We start from the raw sequence: 19983 nt of genomic DNA, 5'->3' as shown, positions 1-19983 counted from the left end.
TATTTGTGGCGTAAGTAAGCCCAAAACAAAACCTTATTATAAGACATATGATGTGATTTATTCAACTTATTCTAAGGTTTATCTGGCAGTAGTGAAACCAGTATTCCTTATTTCTTATGTCAGTTTTTGTCGGGTAGTTCTGCTACATCATTAATTCTATTTTTCATCCAGGAAGCTTATCGACGCTGGGTCTGTAGTACTTTGATACCTTATTTTGCCGAAGAGAGCGACATTTTAGAATCACAAGGAAATAATCGGGGCAACAGTAAATTAAAAAACATCATCAACAGCGAAAACACAATAGATAAAGATGAAGTCTTAGTTGATATCAGCACCAAAAATCAAATCCGCCGATCATTTCTTAATTCTGCTGATTCTGTTGAGCACGCACCGCAACGAACGAAACGCCAACTCAACCGAAATTTAACATCTTCGAATTATTCTCCGACTGAAAGCGATGTACCTAATAACAACTACAAAGGGGCATCACCGAAACAAAGTAAACGTAACATGGATGGGAAATGTAACCAGCAAGAAGGAAAAGAATGGCGGCAGGGGCAACATACATATACAAAACAATCCAATATATTCATATCGACTGCCATTAATGCGGAGTCAGGTACCGAGGATCCAGTGATATCAAAAATTATTAAGCGGTAAGTACAATGATAAGAAATGAAAATAATATTGCTGGACGTGAAGACTTTTCTCTATTAAGTATGGCGTCTATGGGTGGAAAAAATTATGGAAATATAACAAAATGTTATAGCAAAACAATTTCCGTACTGACAACTAAAAAAAGCAAAGCAGCTCTTTGTAGTTTCATATCTGCTCTCAGTTGCTTTGCTTTATAAACCAATGTCCTTTTTGCAAAAAACCACTTAAATTTCCAAAATATGCGGTTTAACTACCTGCATATGTTTTTATAATATTGATTCCTGATCGATAACAGTAAACTATGAAACCATCTATTGTAAAGGTTTACAAGTAAAGAGCCCTACGCAGCTCTTAAGTAAACGTGAATGAAATATTTTGATTTATTTCTTTTGCGTGGAAATAGGACCAGACAAGAAAATTTGACAATTGACGCATGATGATTTACGCACAATACACATAGAATAATTAAATTGAATTGATTTTAATAAATGTTTAACTTTGTTTGTCTTCCGAAATATCACTTTTTCTGTATAAAAGAATGTACAATCAATTATTTCTTAGCAAAACAGAGTTTCCGGGTGAATTTGTTTCTTAACATCTTTAGAAAATATCAGTAGAAATGTGTCTAGAGCCAAAGAGAAAAGATAATAATAAGAGCCACTAGTTTGCTATGAGTGACGACTAACTCGCTAGAAAACAAAAAATTCATGCCGAATGTTTTTTATGAGGAAGCTTTTTTAATTGCATCCCTGTTATTCACGCAGTGTAGTCACCTTGTACCAATTGTTATTTTTGGAAAGAGAATTAGTTGAATACAATCGTTAAAATAAACTGATATACGCCACGAAAATGCATAGACGGATTTCTAATCAAGTATTTTCTCTTTTTTATGGCATTTTCTCAATTCGATTTCAAAAATTGTTTTAGAAATTTTTAGATTTTAGTTCGAGTATCCTGAACAAGTGATTTCGAAGTTGTTAAAAACGAATATTAAGAACGGTTTCAACTCAAAATCGATTCGAAAATCGGAACCGCTCTTTAAACTATCACTGCTACTTAATACTACTACAAGTAAAAAACCTTTAAACTGTTAGCCGGTCCTAATATTTGCAACTGACTGGTTTCAAAAAAACAAATGCAGAGCATTCGAACAGCAAAGAGACAAATTGTTGGCTTCGTATGCAAACGTTCTAAGGTCATTATTTTTAAACGGTTTTATTTAGCTTGACTTGACAGGCAGGCCGCACGGCCGCATGCACGGTCGTTGTGAACGAATTTTATAATTGAAATTGAAGTAACTTCCCGATAACCTACAAGCTTGAAACTTGGAATATAGTTCAGAACCCGATGACAATGCAATAAAAAGAAAAAAATCGCCGCTAGGTGGCGCTAGGATCGAGATATTCACAAAAATCGTATTTGTGGTCCGATTTGGTTCATTTTTGGAGCACATAATACATACAAGAATAAAAAGAGATCTATGAAAAAAATCGCCGCTAGGTGGCGCAAGGATCGAGATATTCACAAAAATCGTATTTGTGGTCCGATTTGGCTCATATCTGGAACGAGTGCACCTCATAATCCCGACTTTCAAAATCCCGACAACTCATAATCCCGACAATTTTCAGAAATCCCGACGAGACACAATCCAGACATAACAAAATCCCGACATAACGAAATCCCGAAAACACAGTATCCCGACAACTCAAAATCCCGACAGCACATAAAATAAAAATAAAATAAATAAATGTAAGGCGCGATAACCTCCGAAGAGATCTAAGGCCGAGCTTCTCTTCCAATTTGCGTATCTGCAAGGCAGATGAGTTTTCACTGAGAGCTTTTCATGGCAGAAATACACCCGGAGCGCTTGCCAAACACTGCCGAGGGGCGACCCCGCTTAGAAAAATGTTCTTCTAATTTAAAAACATTATTTCTAAAATTTTGATGTTGCTTTGCCCGGGGTGCGAACCCAGGGCATACGGTGTGATAGGCGGAGCACGCTACCATCACACCACGGTGGCCGCCGCCCGACAGCACATAATCCAGACAAATTTACAAAAATTAAACAAATTTTAGTTAAAATTGTTAGAAGAATAATAGAAACTTATAAAATTATTTTTATTTCTAAATTTTATTCAGATTATGAAATTACAAGTCAACGTACATGAGAAAATTAATTAAGAGAAAACTTAATAATGCAAATACATATATGTAGTAAATAATATAAGAAATACGACTTTATTGTAGAAGCAAATGTTTTGCTAAATTTTTAAAAAAAATCTTCTTTATAATAATTATCTTTTTCAAAAAGTAATGTTTTTAAACAGTTTTCTTTTTTTTTCATTAGATCGCCTTTTTGGTTGTTTTTCACCCCCGTTTACATTTTCAATTTTTGTTTCAACTGTTATTTGTTCTTTAATTAAGTTCTCAATTAAATTATAAATATTTGTTTTTGCATGACCAATTAAAGCAAAAAGTCTACTATGCCAGTTTGTTTTGAGTTCTAGAGAGATTAAATAATACGTTATCATATACTGACCAAAATTTTGGCAAATAAATGGGTGCAAGAATTTTATTTCCTCGTTTTGATGCTTTTCCATATATATAGTTGTCTTCTAAAAATTTGCCAATTTCAAATAATCTTTGCTCCCATTGTTAATAGTTTCAAAATATTCTGGAATCTCATCAGCGGGAACAAAAGCAAGAGCCTTTAGTTGTCTTATTTGAAGTGCAAAAACCTCATCCGTTCCATATTTCCTTTCCAGTTTCTTTTTGGAACCCTACGCCATAATATCTGTCCAAAATGGAAAAAACAACCTTTATATTTGGCATCGGGAAAATATGACTGAAAAACTTTAACGCTTACTCTTTCAAAATCAGAAAGAATAAGGTTGGGCTAAAGGGTAATGTTATGGCTTTAAGCAACATTTAAGAGTTCATTTACGAACTCAAAATAGCACTGTTCGGTCTTCTCCGACATTAAACAATAAACTAATTATTATGAAATATAACTATTTCAATGCAGCTATCGGAACCAATACGCCCTTGAATGGTAAAAACTAGCCTTAGTAATGATGGCACAACTTTAAAAGTCCCATCCATAATCCATATATTGGATTTCGAGAGCAAACTTATGTTGTCGAAACTAGCCATTAAAATGATGCACTGGCCATTTAATTTTTTCACTGACAAAATAAATAATTTTTCGTTGACATATTTTAAATGGTGTGGTATTTCTAGCTCTTCAATGCATTGTGGGTTCCTTAATTGCAATTTTTGTCGCGATCTATATATTTCTGCCATGTTGTTTGCACTCGGCTGTTATGGTGGAAATTATCTGACATGGTTTTGCTATCGAATCTGACGACTTTGTCTTAAGAGAATTGGCAGCCTTACCAACATCAAGATCAGCAGCAAAGGGATCATGGCTGTGTTCCAAACTAGAATTAATTAAAGTGTGCTCTCCATTCCCATCAATTAAGGCAGTTGCTCTTCCCATCAAGAAATTAGTCTTGCGTTTGTCACAACACCAATGCTCTCTGCCATCTCGTTGTTTGTCTACATGGTACATATAACCATTAACTCCGCGCTTGATTCCTCCTTTGTTGGATTTTATAATAGTCACTTCGTCCATTATTGCTCTGTAAAAGTATTTATCCTGAATAAGTTATGAGTATGGGTTTTAGTTTGCAGGTCGTGCCATATATATTTACCTCAATTACAGCAATTACCAAAATAGCAGCTCAGATTTTATATATTATTTCTTTTTTGTAGCAAATATCAAACTAAATTTATTTCGATAACTTTTGAAGTAATGGCATTTTTCTGATAAGTATTTATGTTAAAACCATATTTAAAATTATAAAGTTATATACAGTGATTTAGGGTAAAGTGTAACACTAGTAACAATTTATGCGACGTGCAATAACGCCAGTGGAATCAAAGAGGGCCGCCTACGCAGAAATACTGTAGATCGCATAGCCGGTGTTGGATCGGCTAAGGGTTATTTTTATGAAGCGCGGCCGAAGGCCGCCTACGCAGTAAAGTGTTCTACGCAGATATACTGTGGATCGCGTAGCCGGTGTTGGATCGGCTAAGGGTTATTTTTATGAAGCGCGGCCGAAGGCCGCCTACGCAGTAAAGTGTTCTACGCAGATATACTGTGGATCGCGTAGCCGGTGTTGGATCGGCTAAGGGTTATTTTTTTAAAGTGCGGCCGAAGGCCGCCTATGCAAAAGGACATCACCGTGGCGGTAGCCACGGTTATACCACACACCCGGACTTGGCATGGCGTAGCCCAGGGTTATTTTTTATAAGCGCGGTCGAAGACCGCCTATGCAGAAAGGTGTCCTACGCAGAATTACTGTGCATGGCGCAGCCGGATTGGATCGGCTAAGGATTATTTTTATGAGTCGCTGCCGAATGTAGCCTACGCAAAAGGAGTGCCTAAAATAATAGAATAATACCGAAGATGTGTATTTTTTATGGCATCGTTTTATCACTGAGTGAAAACTGAATCCAGCTTATTCAAAAATACTGACAAAATATATAAAAAATGTTAAAGTCCTCAATTTACATGTTGTCGGGATTTTTGTCGGGATTTGGTCGTGTCGGGATTATGTGTTTCGGGATTTAGTTTTTCGGGATTTTGTAAGTCGGGATTAAGTTATACACCCATTTGGAACATATAATACATACAAGAACAAAAAGCGACCTATGAAAAAAATCGCCGCTAGGTGGCGCAAGGATCGAGATATTACAAAAATCGTATTTGTGATCCGATTTGGCTCATATTGGGAACACGTAATACATACAAGAATAGAAAGCGACCTATAAAAAATCGCCGCTAGGTGGCGAAAAGATTGAGATATTCAAAAAAATCGTATTTGTGGTGTGATTTGGTCCATATTTGGCACATAATACATACATGAATAGAAAGCGACCTATGATGTCCGATTTGGCTCATATTTGGAACAAATATTACATACAGTCCGGTAGAAGTGACATCAAAATATTTTGGAGTTAGAGGAGGGACAAGCATACGTGGCGCAGAGTCGAGTAAAGTCTTTGGAAGGATTACGTATTGAGGACTTAAATTGTAACAAATTGTCAGCAAAGAGTCCTTGTAATAATGAATCACTAAATGAACTAAATAGAATGAGAAATAAATAAGTGGCAATTAAAAAAAGACTAAAAACTTGAAAAAATAAATAATTAAAAAAAAAAATTTAACTTAAACGGTTTTATTGAAAACAATACTTGCATGAAGTAATAATAATACTAAAAGCTACAAAATAATTAGGTGGTCCTAGGTACTAGTCATCACACTCCTCATCAATCTATGGCGTTGATCACACACTTAAATAAAAGCGGTGGACGCGTAAAATTTCTTTGAAAGTCATATATATATAAGGTCAACTGAACCTTAATCAGGTTATGCTACGCCTCACATTTTTAGAAATTTCACGCGCCCAACGCTTTTCTTTAATTGTCTGATCAACGCCATAGATTGATGAGGAGTGTTATGACTAGTACCTCGGACCACCTAATTATTTTGTAGCTTTTAGTATTATTATTACTTCATGTAAGTATTGTTTTCAATAAAACCGTTTAACTTAAAATTTTTTTTTATTATTTTATAATATTTTTCTTGTTAGTATTTTCTATATATTGTTTAAGTATATCGATGGGTGAGCTCACACTTGTGATAAGTGACAAATTTAAAGGTTTTCAGGAGAGCATATTTTGTCTTTTAGAGGCGAGTGCCAGAAAACGTTAACAGATATTTCCAGTGGCTTCTGAGCCGTCATATTTGATAACTCACTTACAAAAAATGCACACTAGGTAGGCATGATGCTGAAGCTTCAGAAAATGCAGTTAACTCAGTTTTGGTCAAATAGGCACGTAGCACAAGTGTGCGCTCACCCATCGATATAAAATAAACAAATAATTTCAAAATATTTCAGATCTTAGGGGCTAAGCCAATCATCTCGTTGATGCGGACATAACACAATTTCAATCAACTAATTGTTAGAATCCATATAAGAAGAAGATAAAGCTAATCGCACTGACAAAGACTAGGACCTGAATAAATTTATCCAAGAAGAAAGAAAGTAATGATCTTAAAGAAATAACCGGTCAGTGAGAGATAGGCTCTTGGAATTGGTATATGAAAATAATATATCTCTACAAATTTAGACATGTACATAAATAGAGAATGCACTTTGTTCGATTTTTCAAGTATTAATCAGTACCCTCCCTGATTCCTTTATTAAAAGCATCAAGGGGCAAACATAAGCAACATGATTAGTTTCAGAGAAAAAGCTGAACTCAATTAGGTAATATTATCTAACAAAAACCTCTTTTTTTGGTTGAGCAAATATCGTTTTGTCTGCAAAACATAAGCCAAGTTCGCCATTACTCGTACTGCCTCCAAGACTAAACCTCGACAAATCCGATGTCTATATGATCTATTTAACTGTGATGAGAAACCAATGCATCATAAAGCAATTCCTGTACGGCCCAACCTTTTTGACGCAGTAAAATGAATCTGATAGCCAGTATTGAACAGGCCATAGTGCTGTTACCACAACAACATATACATATTTAACTTTTTCACAAAACTTTTACAATCCGTCGTAACAAACTGCATTTAACAAAATGTGAACCTAACACGTTTAAATATCTCTATATGCCAATACGTGCCTAAAGTGTTGGTGTATTTTAAGCTTTACCGCCTATCACTTTTCATAAAAAGTGGACTTAGCACTTTTGCTCACGTAGCCAACGAAATGCTCTTTTATGACATTACCTAATAGCACAAATAAAGTTGCTGGGAATATTTACTTCCAAATTTAGTCAATGCCTTATTCATATTTTCGTTCAAAATACAAAACGGAGAAAATCACTACACAAAAATACCTTTGGGTTCGGCGCTCAGTAGAAAATCATCTAATGCCTTTCGAGTCGACATAACACATGTGCGAACTCGGCCTTAATATCCTTTAAAGTATATCGCGGCTAATTATTATTATTATATAATCAAGATCTTCTTGCAATGTTTCTCGCCGTTTTTAATTTGACCTTAACATTTACAGATCTAAACGAAGCGTGCAATTTCGAAAGCGGAAGAGAATACGACCCTGCCTAAGTGTCTGCCAAACAGTTGAGCAGAAGTGCCCTTATTTGCTTCCAGCTGATCGAGCTCCAGCGCTGCCAACCCAATACGCCGGTGAACCAACATTTCTTTGCTTGGGTAAGTTATTTATCAATTTCGTTTGTTTGTAAACAGTGTTGCCATATTCCCGGTTTTCGCTACAAAATTGTGGGGTTCTTTACTCACACTAGTGCACACGAAATTAAATATAAAGAAACTAATATTTGGAAAGAAAACTAAAAAGTTGTAAAAATGAAAAAGTACATTTTGGGTGATGTAAACTGAGTACTAGATGCTTATTGCTTTTAGGAATTGTTCTGTACAAGACAAAATCAGACAATTCGGGACCATTTTTGTAAAAATATCAATGACGTCTTCCGGCGTGACTTAAATGCCATGAGATGTATGGCCTTATATATAAACTTCCGGTGCCATATGCTCAAAAGCGAACTAACTCGAATAACCTAAAGGCTTGGTTTCCTCGAAAGCGGTGCCGCGGTCGCTACATAGCGGTAGGTTAGATTAGGTTGAACTGGCCAGTCAATAAAGACCATACATAGACTGAACGTGTCCATAGTGTTACCAGAATTTGTTTGACGACCAAACGAAGGAACCCCAGTCAGGTGCCAGGACATACGTTATAGAATAACTCCGTACTCTTGGCAAATACTAGCAGTTTTCTAGGACCCAGCTTAATTGTTGCCTCGAGATCTGGCAACTCTGCCGCCCATAATAGCTGTAGCCTTGACCTGACGAGCGCAGGACATGAACACAGAAGCTCAGTCACGGGAACATATATACCGTTTGCCCGATATTAGATGGCGCTATACTGCTGTGGCCATAAGGTCTGCACTCGAGTTGTCTCAGAGCGGTTGTCAAAAATGTTGCAGTGTAAAAGTAATTATGTGGAAACTAAGACGGTGAATTTCACCGTAACGTAATATAGCGGCAGGGCATACAATTTTACGGCCGTTATGACGGTAGAAACTCGTTCATCACTGTTTTTTCCACCGCTATTGTCAAAGCGGTGAATATTTTCTAAAATTATTGAAATTATTTATAAAAAAAAAAACACATTTTTGATTTAAACAAATTTTGCGAATAACTAGTCTGCCGTAACAAAGCGGTGCCACTGAAAACGGTGAGTATACCGGGCGCTCTTTAGCGGTCGTAACATTTCGGCACCGCTTTTGGAGGAAATCAAGCCTTAAGCAGTGAATAAATCCACCTTTGTACTTCCAATTTTCAACGATGTTGTCATTGTCCTGAAGACCACTGAATCATGTCATCAAACAGTCACCAAGTATATGAATTTAGTTTGTCTTTAGGTACATACACCGGTAAAAGATGCAGCCTAAATTTTAAACCATTAATGGGCTTAGCATTTTTCAAATCTTTTTGTGCTAAAAAAAACTTTCAACATACTAGAGCCCTTATTAAGTTTTATAAGATTAAAATTTTAAACTTAACTAAAGAAATAAGTCTGAAATCTCAAAACTGTTTTTGAACAAAACAAAAAATGTTGCAGCTTTTGTTAACGTTCGAATTTCTGAACTGTCGAATAAATAACTCAAATACTCATTATAGCATGGCGGAACGATACAAGGTGGCAGCATGGTGACATACCTACAAACATAAATAAAAGTTCCTTGTGCTTTGTTTTTGTAAATTCGATTGACAAATGTCAAAATCGTACTGCACCGGAAGTTGATGTATCAAATCAAATAAAAAAAGTTCATAATCAGCTGTGCCACCTTGTATCGTTCCGCCATGCATTATAGCAACATATTCTTTATTTTCACTGCCTTGGTAGTTGTACCTCACAATTACGACACTCGAGTCCTTCAATGGCAACCATAGATTAGATTGATACGAATCTTTTGTTTACGCTCTCATATTTTCGCTCTCACGAGGGATTTATTTTCTAGTTGATGCTGGCAACAATCACAGATAAATCCCTCGCGCCAGCTGAAGCGGGTGCCAGAACAAAAAATGTGCCAGCCAAAACGAAAAACGTGCCAAAAATTTTGGTAAACTTTAGTTTGACCTACAACTGTAGAATAGCGTTCAAAAATTATGGGAAAAAGGATAAAAATACTTGTTTTAGTGTAAATATTATTAGTTCGAAGGCGGAGGGTAAATATTATTTCCCGATCAAAAGTTATCGCTAAAACAGGTTTTGTAAATATGAAGTCCCGATTCAACCAGTCCATTTTGATCACAGAACCTGGAACGTCAGACATGTAGGATAGGCCCTACCATTGAATGATGTTACAATTATATCATAGGTCGGATTTACTGAAATTTCAAAAGAATATATGGTTTTCACTGTGAGTTAAATGCGTTACAATATTTGACTAATTACTTTAATCAAAATGTAAATTTTACTTAGATTTGTTTATATTTGACTCCAACTAGTAGTATTATTGTAAAATGAGTTTAAAGAAATGAATATTTTACGACTATCATTTTTTTAAATGATTGAAACTATAATCGCCGAAATGTATGTCAAAAATCCCCATATTCAGATCTATTAATTCTTGTTTGGAGTGGCATCACTGACAAATGTTATAAAAAATGTGCATTTTGACAGCACTCTCTCGAAACAAAGAGTTGCAAATCCATTCATCTATGATGGCAACGTTTAAAATCAAACTGAATCATTATTTCTCAGCTTGCGCTGCTTTTATACTGTCTGTTGCCTCGTTCGTATATTTCTCCTAAGGTCATAGCGGAACGATAAAAGGTGGCAGCATGGTGACATACCTACAAACATAAATAAAATTCCCAAGTACTTTGTTGTTGTAAATTCGATGGACAAATGTCAAAATCGTACTGCGCCGGAAGTTGATGCATCAAATCAAATAAAAAAAGTTTATAATCACCTGTTCCATGCTGCCACCTTGTATCGTTCCGCCATGTCTAAGGTCAAGACTTTTCACGGAGAGCTGTTTACTTATTTCTCCTTTATACATATATCTGATATTGTCTTCTAGTTATATGCGTGTGCATGTGTGAGTAATAACTTCTGATCATAGCTGCTACCTACATGTATAAATGTGAAATATTCTCTTTGCTGCTACCTTCGCTGTTTATATGTATGTTTGGCTGGTTGCTTTACTTGTGTTGTTCATTTATTTAGTAACAGCATAGTGATGTATCGAATTGCTATATTCACCACAATATCCGTCATCCCGTCGTAAAAATTCTGAGCCAGATAAATAATTTTGCATGTAAATACTACAACAAATATATGAGCCAGATAAATCTCATTTTTAAGAAAAATTTGATAATATAATATATGCAGTCCAAAAAACTTTCAGATTTGGGCGTGCTTTGCACACAGAGTATATTAACTTTGATTGGATAACAGTTGGTTGTACAGGTATAAAGGAATCGAGATAGATATAGACTTCCATATATAAAAATCATCAGTATCGAAAAAAAATTGATTGAACCATGTCCGTCCGTCCGTCTGTCCGTTAACACGATAACTTGAGTAAGTTTTGAGGTATCTTGATGAAATTTGGTACGTAGGTTCCTGGGCCCTCATCTCAGATCGCTATTTAAAATGAACGATATCGGACTATAACCACGCCCACTCTTTCCATATCGAAAATTTCGAAAAACCGAAAAAGTGCCACAATTCATTACCAAAGGCGGATAAAGCGATGAAACTTGGTAGGTGGGTTGACCTTATGACGCAGAATAGAAAATTAGTAAAATTTTTACAATGGGCGTGGCACCGCCCACTTTAAAAAGAAGGTAAAATCAAGGTTTGTCAAGCTGTAATTTGGCAGTCGTTGAAGATATCATGATGAAATTTGGCAGAAACGTTACTCCTATTACTATATGCGCAATGAATAAAAATTTACAAAATCGGATGAAGAACACGCCACCTTAAACATTTTTTTTTTTAAGTCAAATTTTAACAAAAAATTTAATATCTCGTATGAAGCCATGCCCAGTTTTTATACACAGTCGACCGTCTGTCCTTCCGCTCGGCCGTTAACACGATAACTTGACCAAAAATCGATATATCTTTACTACGCACGTTCACATACTTATCTGAACTCACTTTATCTTGGTATAAAAAATCACCGAAATCCGACTATGACCAAGCCCACTTTTTCGATATCGAAAATTACGAAAAATGAAAAAAATGTCATAATTCTATACCAAATACGAAAAAGGGGATGAAACATGGTAATTGGATTGGTTTATTGACGCAAAATATAAATTTAAAAAAAACTTTGTAAAATGGGTGTGACACCTACCATACTAAGTAGAAGAATATGAAAAATTTCTGCAGGGTGAAATCAAAAGGCCTTGGAACTTTGGCAGGAATACTGTTCGTGGTATTACATATATAAATAAATTAACGGTACCCGACAGATGATGTCCTGGGTCACCCTGGTCCACATTTTGGTCGATATCTCGAAAACGCCTTCAAAAATATACAACTAAGGGCCACTCCCTTTTAAAACCCTCATTAATACCTTTAATTTGATACCCATATCGTACAAACACATTACAGAGTCACCCCTGGTCCACCTTTATTGCGATATCTCGAAAAGGCGTCCACCTATAGAACTATGGCCCACTCCCTTTTAAAATACTCTTTAATACCAGACCATGTCATACATACACATTCCAGGGTTACCCTTGGTTCATTTTCCTACGTGGTGACTTTCCCTTATTTTGTCTCCAAAGCTCTCAGCTGAGTATGTAATGTTCGGTTACACCCGAAGTTAGCCTTCCTTACTTGTTATGGCTGCCCGTTGTCGTGTGGCGGTGGCGCTCATGGGCCGGGAACAGCTGTATCAAAATATTTAGAAAAAAGTTGCTTCAATTAGAAAACAAATTGTTTAAGCCCGATCGCCCGTCGGCAGCGCTTTGGCATGTACTCCGAGTGTATTTTAGCCGTGAAAAGCTTCTAAGCGAAAATACATATGTAGGTATGCTTGCAGGTGTGCTGTTCCGAGTCGGTTTAAAACATTTAGGTAATTTGGGACACATTTACAAGTAGCACCACGCAAATTGGAGGAGAAGCGTAGAAACAAATTCTTTGGCGGAATATAAAATCAAGAAAAAAAAATGTGGCAACATTGCTTACACTTACCTTGTAAATTACATGTAATTACTTCGTTATTCAATTTTAGATCAAAGCATACCGGAAACGGGGGAACAATTGCGTAAGTCAAGTTATGGTCCAGCAGGGTGTTGTTATGGATATTGTAATGACATTTCTGATGGAGTTTGCGCTTACTGTAGTGAGTTTGTGAAGGGCGCAGCTGATGCAAGCATTCTCGTTGGAAATTTAACTCGGCGATTACACAATATAACTCTCATGGCAACCAGTCAATATCGACTGGATGCCCGTTTAGAGGCATCACTGAGAAATAGTTCACAGAATAAACTTGCTACCAGCATATCAATTGCGCTAAGTAATAGTTCCGTAACGGCTATTGCAGGTCAAATAGACCGTCTAACATCCTATGCCCTCTATGATGGTATTTATTTTTACGATGAAAATACAGACGATATGCCTGTAGTAGCTTTGTCGGACGACTGCCCACCCGTACCGTCAATAACAAGCCGCTGTTCGATACCGTATTATGCTTCATCAGCGGTGGCTATTCGCACACAAAAAAACACAATGCCAAATGATGTGATTGGCCACCATATGTTGCTGCTGCTCAGCGCAATGTTGTGTTTACTCACAAGTCAAACGGCAGCAAGGCAATTTAAAACCCAAATCCATCCGAATCAGAAACACCTTCGAAAATATTTGCAACACTGTACCAAGTTCGGCGATATTGATAACAGCGCCCTGTCATCTTGTGTGAGCCACAAAGAAAAATATACCGTTATACATGGAGTAAATATATCCGGGCATTTAATGCTTCACTCTAAACAATATATGCAACACTCATCATCAGACACCGACATCAAACATGGATTTAGTAAAAGCAAAGAAATCAGATTTTCATTCAAAGATCCGTCAATGCCCACCATCTTCCCTAAATCTCCGATATGTACGAATTTAATTAAAGGAATTCATGATAGCGATAGCAGCCAGCATTGCGTTGAAAGTTGTGAGAGGCGCATACATTTTTGCATGGAAAAGAATTTCGTTATAAGCAGAAGTAGATGTAGGATTCGAAACAAGAACAACCGTAGATGGGGAAATCGAAAATGGAAAAGAAATCAAAATCGAATTAAAGATCTGCTCCAATATCGAAAAATACCAATTAGCGCATATATAATGACCGATAAGTATCGGAAGGGAAAACCCAGAAAAGAAAAAAGAATTAGAAGTACTAAATATAATGATTCCGTAAAGAATGCATACGTTCAGTTAAATATAGAAAATAATAATAAAATTACATTTAGATTAAATAGCAAATTGTATTTTAATAGTAATACCAAAATCTATCGTAGGAAAGAGAGTACTATAATTAGAAATTTTAATATTGCTACCATCACTGACAACAATAAAAATCATATTAACAGAATAATGCAAACGATAACATCAAATGAAAATAAATTTAATTGCAATTATATATACTATAACTGTAGTTATAAAAAAACTATTATTGGCAGAATTCAGTTCACAAATATGGACAAAAGATTTCAATTCATTTATTATTATAACTTCAATATCAATGATTGGTGGCGACGGTGGTGTTGGTGTATATGGGATAGCACAGGGACTTCTAAACGAGTACCATCAGTTATATTATAGTTTATCATAATTGAATTTCTCTTAAGAGTGACAACAATACAACTTTAGTACTTAATTATACACAATATTCAACATCAATAAATGCATAATTATTTTAAAGCCATACAATTTTGATTAGGAAAACACTATAACTAAATACATCTTTCGCAATAAAAGTATTCGTGTGTTCTATATACTTTCGGCGAGCTTGTAGCTCGGAATTACAAAACATTATGGTATATTTCCACTCAGAGCTTTATTCAAGAATTAGGCATCTGAAGGGATTTAACGCTAAAGGGCCAATTAATGGTGACTTATAAATACCATAAAGCCATAACCAGATAAAACAGCTGATCGAACTTACCTTATGGAAATCAATGTAATCGATTAATGGTGCCATATCATAACGCTAACGCCATAACCATACCATAGCCAACCAATTGGTTTTTGGTTTCTCGCCATATCCATAACCTAAAAATATTTGAGTTGGTGAATTTAATAACTTTTTTAGATTTTATTCATTGTTTTGGATACGTTTTGACTAAGTGACTTATTTTTTGTGGAATATGTTTGTAATTTTTTGCGTTTTCTTCATTTTTATGAAATTTTCACAATTTTTAGGTTAAGGCATCATTAATCGATCACATTGGAGATGGTTATGGATATGCGTATGGTTACGACTATGGCGTTGGGGTTAAGGAAGTTTAGTTGACACCTAAATCTTGCAAGTTTTATCATGCACAATTAAATCTCGTAACGCAGAAGATTCATGTTAAATCTTCAATCATTTCGTCAATCAATTCAATATTAGAGATATGGTAACGTACAATTCATGGAGATTTAATAAATATTTTTAGATAAAGCTCTAGGTGGAGATATGCTAAACGTTAAATCTTTTAACTTTTACCATACAAAATTAAATCTCGATAGCCATTCTTCCTGCAGATATTCAGCCCAATTCTAAATATTCCCTCGGAATTTTGTTCTCGCGGAAAAATTCCTCCAATTATTTTCTCCTAGGGAGAACAATAAGTAGGGAATATAAATTTCGAATTTTTGAAGTCAGCTTTTTTGTCAAATGAAATTTCTTTGTGCATTTCTTAGTTTGTTTAAGAAATTGAAAAGCTTAGTTATTGTTGCGAATTCCTTTGAAATTAAGAAATAAAGTATAAACAATGCAGAGTACTGCATTTCATATAGTATTCATTGAAATGAGTAGTGAATTGGTGCCACAGCAACATCAACAGAGGCGCGTAAGGAGAAGAAGACGGCGGGGTAACACAAATCCTCTGGAGTTGCCTGCTTCCATTCAGCAAAGCAATTTTCTGGCGGCCAAGCCTTCTTAAAAAATCCTTGCGAAATTTCTGGATGGGTGCATCTAATATACCAAGAGCTCTTCCGTTGCTTATGATTTACTTTTCGACGTAAAATAAATTATATTGTGGTAGAATGTGCATATTATAGCTCAAATTTGTACAAATAAGTGTCCTTTCTTAAAATAACCAATTTACTTTAACTATTTTGATGCATTCCCTTTAATTTAACAAGTGAAAAAACTCCTAAGAAATGGTAGAGAAATCTCCCTCTCACTCACATTCATAATACCTACTTTTCTCTCATAACCGGTTTCCGCTTTTTCGAACATTGTTCAGAATAGGAGGAAAATGAGAAGTAAACAAACTCGCAAGGAATTTTTGTTTAGAATTGGGCTGACTTGTTATTTGACAGGTATGTATGGAATGGAGGAATTGAAATATTTTTCACGTGTATGAATTCACAATGACTCTAAGTCTAAATTTTTATTTGCCAAACGTGAATAAATTAAAAAATCTATCGAAATAGAACATTTAGATATATTTTTGCTTTGTAGAATATGTGAAAATGGATGTGTTTGATTCGAAACGGTAACTTTTTTTTGTGGCTGAAGGACTTTTTCCTAATGCAATTTTTGTCGGTTTGCTGGCCCTTTCAGGAAAAAATGGGAACCGATTTAAGTCGTTTACGATGTCAGGTTAAACATGTTAAAATGGTAGCGCTTTTGTAGTGTTTCGCGATGTAAAATTTGTAGATTTACTATAGCAATTCGTCCAATCGATTTCAGACTGGGACAGTGAAAACTCTTATTCATATATGTATCTACATATATCCCTTAGCGTGGTAAACGTTTTTTTGATAGTTCCTACGTGTAGTGGAGAGCAAAGCATGGGTCGAAAATGTCATTCGACTGTTCGGCTTATTTTTGTATTAAAAGTCGTTAAAGTACATTATAAGCCAATTTTTCTAAGATTCAAGTTATTTGTTTCTATGTAATATTTGTTTGTTTATATGTAATGACAAATCTCTACCTAGAGCTTTAATTGTTAAGATTTATTAAATCTCACATTTTAGCCTGCACTACAAACAAATATTTGAATATTTAACCTAAATGTTCTGCATTAATTGTATATTCCGATCAGTTCTCTTTTTAAAATAAAATTTATCAATAACAGGCTTTTCTGATCTAAGTCCAGCGTGCAAATAAAACTAAATTATTCCACTATTATCCCAACGTTTCGCTAATCTTTGTTAGCATCTTCAGGAGTTTTATTTGCACGCTGGACTTAGATCAGAAAAGCCTGTTATTGATAAATTTTATTCTAAATGTTCTGCGTTTCGAAATTTAATTTTGTGTGATAAAACTTGCAAAATTTAACGTTAAATCCTTTCAAATGCCTAAATCTCGATAAAGCTCTAATTGGGGATATGCTGCATGACTCCTTTATTGCTTGTACTGAGTACATTGTACTAAGTTTTAGATTCGAAATCGAAAAATAGCACACCTACAAAATTTTTGTGATTGATGAAAAAATTTTAATTTGGGTACATTCTCTTAACGAACACAAAAAAAACCTTGCAACAGCAATACGGCTAAATTAAACCTTAAGACACAGAGCTCTTATGCAGGCGCTCCTGAAAAAGAAAAAAAACAGATGGAAACCAGAGTGACTCAGTTTAATGATGTCTACGGTACAAACAAATGGAGTTTTCTTCTCTGAAAATAATACCCTATTTATTATACTCACCACACTCGTAGGTTTGCGTTTTCCTTTCGCAAAATACTGTAACGAATTTCCTGCAAATCCTCTTATTTGCCCTTTTGCTAGGATCGTATCGCTAAACTGTTGAATAAATAACTCCAATATTGAATAATGGAAAAATGGCCTTTATTAAAATACTTCACAATAACACTCAAACTGTGCAACGAATAGCTTAATAACCAAACTGATAGCTTAAAGGAAACTGACTTTCAAAATAATAGTGCTATTGCTCGCTAGATATCGTCTTACTCGTAACTGCTTGACAATTCAAATCAGACTGAATTACTTCTTACTCGCTTGCCCCGCTTTTATAGTTTACGCTGCATACTTTTAGGCTCTTCGATTTCCAGAACTTACTAGTTGTTTCGGCTACAAAATCGCCAGCCACAACTACGTGCACAAATTATTGCTCTATCTTGTGACAACTCAGATAAGATATATGCATGTGTTTGTGCATTGCCGCTCCGCTGCTCGTATACGTACATATGTGTAGACGCAATTATTTATTCGTTTATGTACATACATAAAGATTGAATTATTGATGTGAATGTTTGTAGTTTACAGTCTCTCGCGCGCACATAGGCATATAAGTAAATGCATCTGTGTGTGACATCTCTCTGGGCTGCCTTATATATGTATATACTTGATTTGATTATTAACGTAAATACTGCTTGGCATGGCCTTAGCATCGCCTTAGTGATGGGATAATTTAGTGATGCTAATATCCGTGACACTGCCCTCCACCTAAATCTCTCGATCTAAACGTTGCTAGCCTTTCCAAATGGACCACCATCATTTTGGTTCGTGGTTTACCGATGGTTTGTATGCGGTACACTACATCGTTGATCCGTTTTACAACTTTGTATGGGCCTTCCCAATTACACTGCAATTTCGGGGACAAACCTTTTTTACGTTGTGGGTTGTATAACAGCACCAAATCTCCTTCCTGAAAACCTTCTAAATTAATTGCTTTATCATATCTGGCTTTCATCTTGTCACTCATAATCTTTGTTCGTTGCCTTATAAGATCATGTATTTCTCTTAGCTCTTCTTCCAAATCACTAGTGGATTTCCTAACATTTCTCTCCGCATTGGCATCTATCCCAAATTTCAAATCAGCTGGCAGTCTAAGGTCATTGCCAAAAATTACTTTTGCAGGGGTTTGGCCCGTTGTCTCATGCACTGCTGATCGGTAAGCCATCAAGAATAATGGTATGCGGGTATCCCATTCTTTATGGTACTTGTCCACTACTTTCCTTAAGTGCTCCTACAATGTTCTATTGAATCGTTCTACCATACCATCGGATTGAGGATGCAATGCAGTTGTCCGTGTTTTTCGAATGCCCAATGACTTACACATTTCCTGGAACACAGCTGATTCGAAATTCCTGCCTTGGTCAGAATGTAACTCCATTGGTACACCATACCTTGCAACCCAATTGTTTATAAACACTTCTGCTACCGTTTCCGCTTCTTGATTTGGGATTGGGTATACCTCTGGCCATTTGCTGAAATAATCCATAACTACCAGTACATATTTGTTTCCACCGTTGCTAGTAGGAAATGGACCGGCGACATCCATAGCGATCCTTTCAAATGGCGCACCTGAGTTATATTGCTTCATCTAGCCATGACTTCGTGTTCTGGGCCCTTTCGATCTGCTGCAAACCTCGCAGTTTGCAATCCACTCAGTGACCGACTGACGGCAACCAACCCAATAGAATCTCTGTTTAATCTTCTCGAGCGTCTTCGTGATTCCAAGATGACCTCCGCTTGGACCATTATGCAGCTCTCTGAGCACATCAGGAATCCTCTTTCTGGGAACAACTATCAGTTTATTCTTGTATTTACCATCCTCACTCTCCCATACTCGATGAAGGCAACCGGATATCAATTCTAAACTGTTCCACTGTGCCCAATATGACTTCGCAATGGGACTCTCTGCTGACATCTCTTCTCTGTTTGGTCTTTCATTTCGTTCGAGCCCTTGCATAACACGTGACAGATCTGCATCTTCTAGCTGGCACTTTCTTAGCTGTTCCTTGTCCCATTCATCTGTACATGTTATAGTCATTAGCCGGACATCTATAATGTCTTCTTTAGCCTCGGCTTTTGAACAGTGCTTGCATTCCAAACTACATGGTCTTCGTGACATTGCATCGGCATTTCCATGGGTACTACCTTTTCGATGCTCAATGGAAAAGTCATAGCTTTGTAGTCGCTCGATCCACCGTGCCAATTGTCCTTCCGGATTACGGAACTGCAGTAGCCATTTTAAAGCTGCGTGATCTGTCCTGACACGGAATCGCTGGCCGTAGAGGTATTTGTGAAAATGTTTAACGCACTCTACCAATGCCAACAGCTCT

The 19983-nt window shown here is 36.1% G+C and overlaps 1 protein-coding gene across 6 annotated transcripts in view; it reads left to right on the top strand.

Annotated features, from left to right (window-relative positions):
* The window catches only part of Mid1, a 497044-nt gene extending 482351 nt beyond the window's left edge, over positions 1–14693 (top strand). For all 6 annotated transcript variants that reach the window (XM_067773244.1, XM_067773248.1, XM_067773247.1 and 3 more), the window contains 3 exons: positions 172–656; positions 7755–7912; positions 12976–14693. In XM_067773244.1, the coding sequence (XP_067629345.1) occupies positions 172–656; positions 7755–7912; positions 12976–14561 (2229 nt within the window). In that variant the 3' untranslated portion in view covers positions 14562–14693. The remainder of the gene's footprint in view (positions 1–171; positions 657–7754; positions 7913–12975) is intronic.
* The last annotated feature ends 5290 nt before the right edge of the window (positions 14694–19983 follow it).

Source organism: Eurosta solidaginis, chromosome 3 (genome assembly GCF_040869045.1).
Source record: "Eurosta solidaginis isolate ZX-2024a chromosome 3, ASM4086904v1, whole genome shotgun sequence".
NCBI classification, from domain to species: Eukaryota; Metazoa; Arthropoda; class Insecta; order Diptera; family Tephritidae; genus Eurosta; species Eurosta solidaginis.
Note: the sequence above shows the minus strand (reverse complement) of the source record. Positions and strands in the feature narration are given on the sequence as shown.